At 38.8% G+C, this 3,437-nt stretch overlaps 1 protein-coding gene across 1 annotated transcript in view; it reads right to left on the bottom strand.

The window, feature by feature from the left end:
* Positions 1-236: 236 nt before the first annotated feature.
* The window catches only part of CNRIP1 (cannabinoid receptor interacting protein 1), a gene marked incomplete at its 5' end in the record, with an annotated part of 4,975 nt that continues 1,774 nt past the window's right edge, over positions 237-3,437 (bottom strand). The window contains one exon of the mRNA XM_010088178.1: positions 237-401. Coding sequence (XP_010086480.1) covers positions 237-401 — 165 coding nt within the window. The remainder of the gene's footprint in view (positions 402-3,437) is intronic.

The following is a 3,437-nucleotide window of genomic DNA, read 5'->3' as shown; positions in this document are numbered from 1 at the left end:
TATTCTCAAGATGACAGATAAAGAATGTTGCAGATGCCATGGTAAACTTAAAATACAGTAATAGGCAAAGATTTTAGTGGCACCACCTGGAAATACAACGTAGTTGTTGGAATCTTATGGAACAAAGCAACGTTAGAGTATGCCTTTATTAAGGCTTCTTGCTGGTTTAAAAAGGTAGATTTTTTTTTTTTTTTTTATTCAGGGGGATTGTCCAGCAGTATTGGTTTCACATCTCTTCAGTGGAAGGTCTCTTTATTGATCCACATAAGACTGCGTGTTTCATTTGGTTTGCATTCATACTCAATGCTACCAAAACTGTTTCCCCATTGGCAATGATCTCGTTTGTGGTAGTTGTAGAATTTGACTTGCCAGACTGTTTCAAAAAGACCAATGTCTTTAAACTGCAAGAAAGAAGGAATATCAGTGTTAGTGAGTGGATTATTTTGTTGGTTTCTCTGTATTAATGAGAAACAACACACTTACAAAACTGCAGAATGTAAACCACCTGATATGAGTTATTGTTCCTCAGGTCAATAAATCAAAGATCTGCAAGGCCTGCTCTAGCAGTCATAAAGTCTTTTATGCTTAGGCATACATAAAACATGGAGGATCAGATCTTCCGTGTACTGTTCTCTTGCACTTATGTCCGGGAAAGGCAACGGAGTAAAAGCATCCAAGTTTCCACATGGATAAATGTTACTAACAGCAAGAATCAAAGTTATAATCCTTCTTGAGATGACACAGCAGTAGGTGGCATGATGTTCTCAAAGCGACTTGTATATACATATCATGTAGCAGTGATCTGTAGTGGTACAGGCCATCACTTCACCTTTATACCATATATAGAGGCTGCAGTTGTGCCTGGGAAGATTCCTTCTTTTGAAATATTTAATACCCCTGTATTTTGTAGCCTTGTGTTTGATTGAGACATGCTGCTGTTAGACCACTTACTCCTTCCCTGGGATTCTGTTCCATGTTTTACATGAAACTTAAGCAAAAGAAGTTGTCCTTTGTGCATTTCTGTAATTGCTAGTTGTACTGTGATAGTGCAGCTTTTCAGACTTAAATATGAGCAATAGAGGCTAGGAAGGAGATAATCAGCACGTGTTAGCAGATAAGTTTCTAATACAGTGAAGGAGTAGTGAGACATTGACTACAAGTTGTCTGATCGTGCTTGCAACTTTGAAGTGAATGAGACTATGTCTGTACTAAGTTCTGCAAAATAAAATCTCTCACTTTTTCTAAGCCATGGCTAGATAACCTTGCAATATCAGAAAAACTATATGAATGAGGCTCAAGGCTAGATCATTACTTCGGTTATGATGGTGATGTAAAATTTGAGTTCCTGTGCCTTGAGACCTTGCAGAGAGTTCAAAGTGTGGATGTTAAGCTCATACACATTGTTGTTGGTCCCAGGAGTATGGTTTGTTGACTGTGCTATGTTGTTAGAAGGTATTAGTGGATGCAGCACTAGTGAATGATGCTCTGCTCTTCAACATTTTTTCCTTTTAAATATTTCCATCACTCACTTTAATGACAGCTTCTTCACTTGACTATTTCCCATTCCTGTCATGTGCCTGGGAGCTGGCCTCTGATCATCTGCCTATTATAATCACACTTGCAAAGTCAGTGTGAAAGCCCAGTGACTCTTCCTGAGTTACACACAGAGCCTTCTGTACTCAGTTTTCTCAGAAGGACATGTTTAGGTTTTATTTAATTCAAGATGTGGTTTGTAAGCTGCTACTGTGTAATGGACATTGCTTTAAACCTTCCCCCAGCCCACTGTGGTAACTTAAATTTAGCCTTGACATTGCTGTGTGTTGTTAGTGGAAGGTTTTTATTTGGCTCCAGTTGCAAGTGTTACCTTAAAGGACCTGAAATATTTCTGCCAGAAAAAAAGAAAGCTTTGACAAAGAGAATCAGTTGTACAGGCTATTTTATCTCTCCCAGCAACTAAAACCTTATTTATGGTTTTTTTTTTTAAATGACTAATCTCTGATAATAATCCTGATACATTCATAATGCAGATGGTTAAGGTTAAGCACATTGGATATTACTGTGCACAATCCACACAGAGAAATGGTCAGAGAGGAGCATCAACCACCCTCAGTCTGGCAACTCAGGAAGAAAAGGCATTTCTACTAGCATTTGTAGAAGGTGATATGATACAGGAACATAATTTCACTTCATTAATATATGGAGGATCTGAATTTCAACAAGATAAAGGAAGAAAACAAATTCTGTCTTCCCCCAATGACCCAGTTTGCTGAGCTGCCCTGCGCAGTTTGACTGCTGTGGATTTCCAGAAGGAAAGAATTAATTGCAGAGCTTTTCTACTACCATGTGCCTCCCCCCAAGCCCAGTACTTGGCAGATGCAGCAGCTCTGTGGCATAATGAGCATTCTGCATCTTCAGAGCTCCCCTGAATGCCTGTGGCTCCTGCAGCTGAATCCTGGTTCCTCCACTGGGTTCCCTAAATCTGTTATGACTCTGTCTAGCTAAGCATTTAAATGATGAGTTAAGCATGTAAATCTCTGTTGAGTTGCCTATATTTAATGCTTTATACTATCAATTGTGGATACTAAATCTGTACTGAAGAAGCAGTCTTATCAAGATCAGGTCCTAAAAGGGGTTCAGGACCTGCTTAACACTTGCAAATCCTATCAGCTTCATGGTTAATAACCTAGAATTTGATTTGAAAAAACTACTGTTTGTATTGTGGCTACTCATTGTGATGCTCCAACAAACCAGTTCAGAGGTTGTATCTGAAAATCAGAACCTCTTTGCATTTCTTGGAATTACTTCATTTGTGATTTGACTTAATTCTCTCCATAAGAAAAGTTAAACTTCCAGATTTTCAGAGTTCACATCAGTGCTACACATAAGGGTAAAGGTGGCTATCAAAATAGGGATGCCTTAGTCAAAGCAGCTGGTTTTTTGGGAGTGTTGCCCTCTCACCCCCTGGTATAAGAACATTGTGAAATATAACTGTGATACTTCACAGTGGCATCCAGAAGCCGTGTTCTGCTGGTTGAAAAGTGATACTAGGTGTTTGGTTTTGCTGGGTGTTAAAAGGAGGTGACTGTATAGAAAAATTATTAACATGGACAAATACTCCAGGGTAGTCTTACTAACCTAAGATAATTAAGTGGTTAACAGTTGTTAATGTGATATGGGTCTCCAAAATTTACAAGTAGTGTAATTATTAGAAACTCCAAATGGAGATGTTACAGTTCTTACTCAGAAAGGGATTGACATGCTAAAGGATGATTGCAGAAAAAAAAGTGAAGATAAAGATCAAGATGGAACCTTGTGTGCGGTGAGCAAACTTGAGAGAAAGGTGAGATCTGGTGGGCTTGGCAAGGTCCTAAACTTTTGTAAGTTGGAACAAAACCTTAAGAGAGGTTCAGATGAAGATAGCTTACTGCCCCATTCCC

Source organism: Pterocles gutturalis, unplaced genomic scaffold (assembly GCF_000699245.1).
Source record: "Pterocles gutturalis isolate BGI_N339 unplaced genomic scaffold, ASM69924v1 scaffold3852, whole genome shotgun sequence".
Taxonomy (NCBI): domain Eukaryota; kingdom Metazoa; phylum Chordata; class Aves; order Pterocliformes; family Pteroclidae; genus Pterocles; species Pterocles gutturalis.
This window is presented reverse-complemented; position numbering and strand designations above follow the sequence as displayed.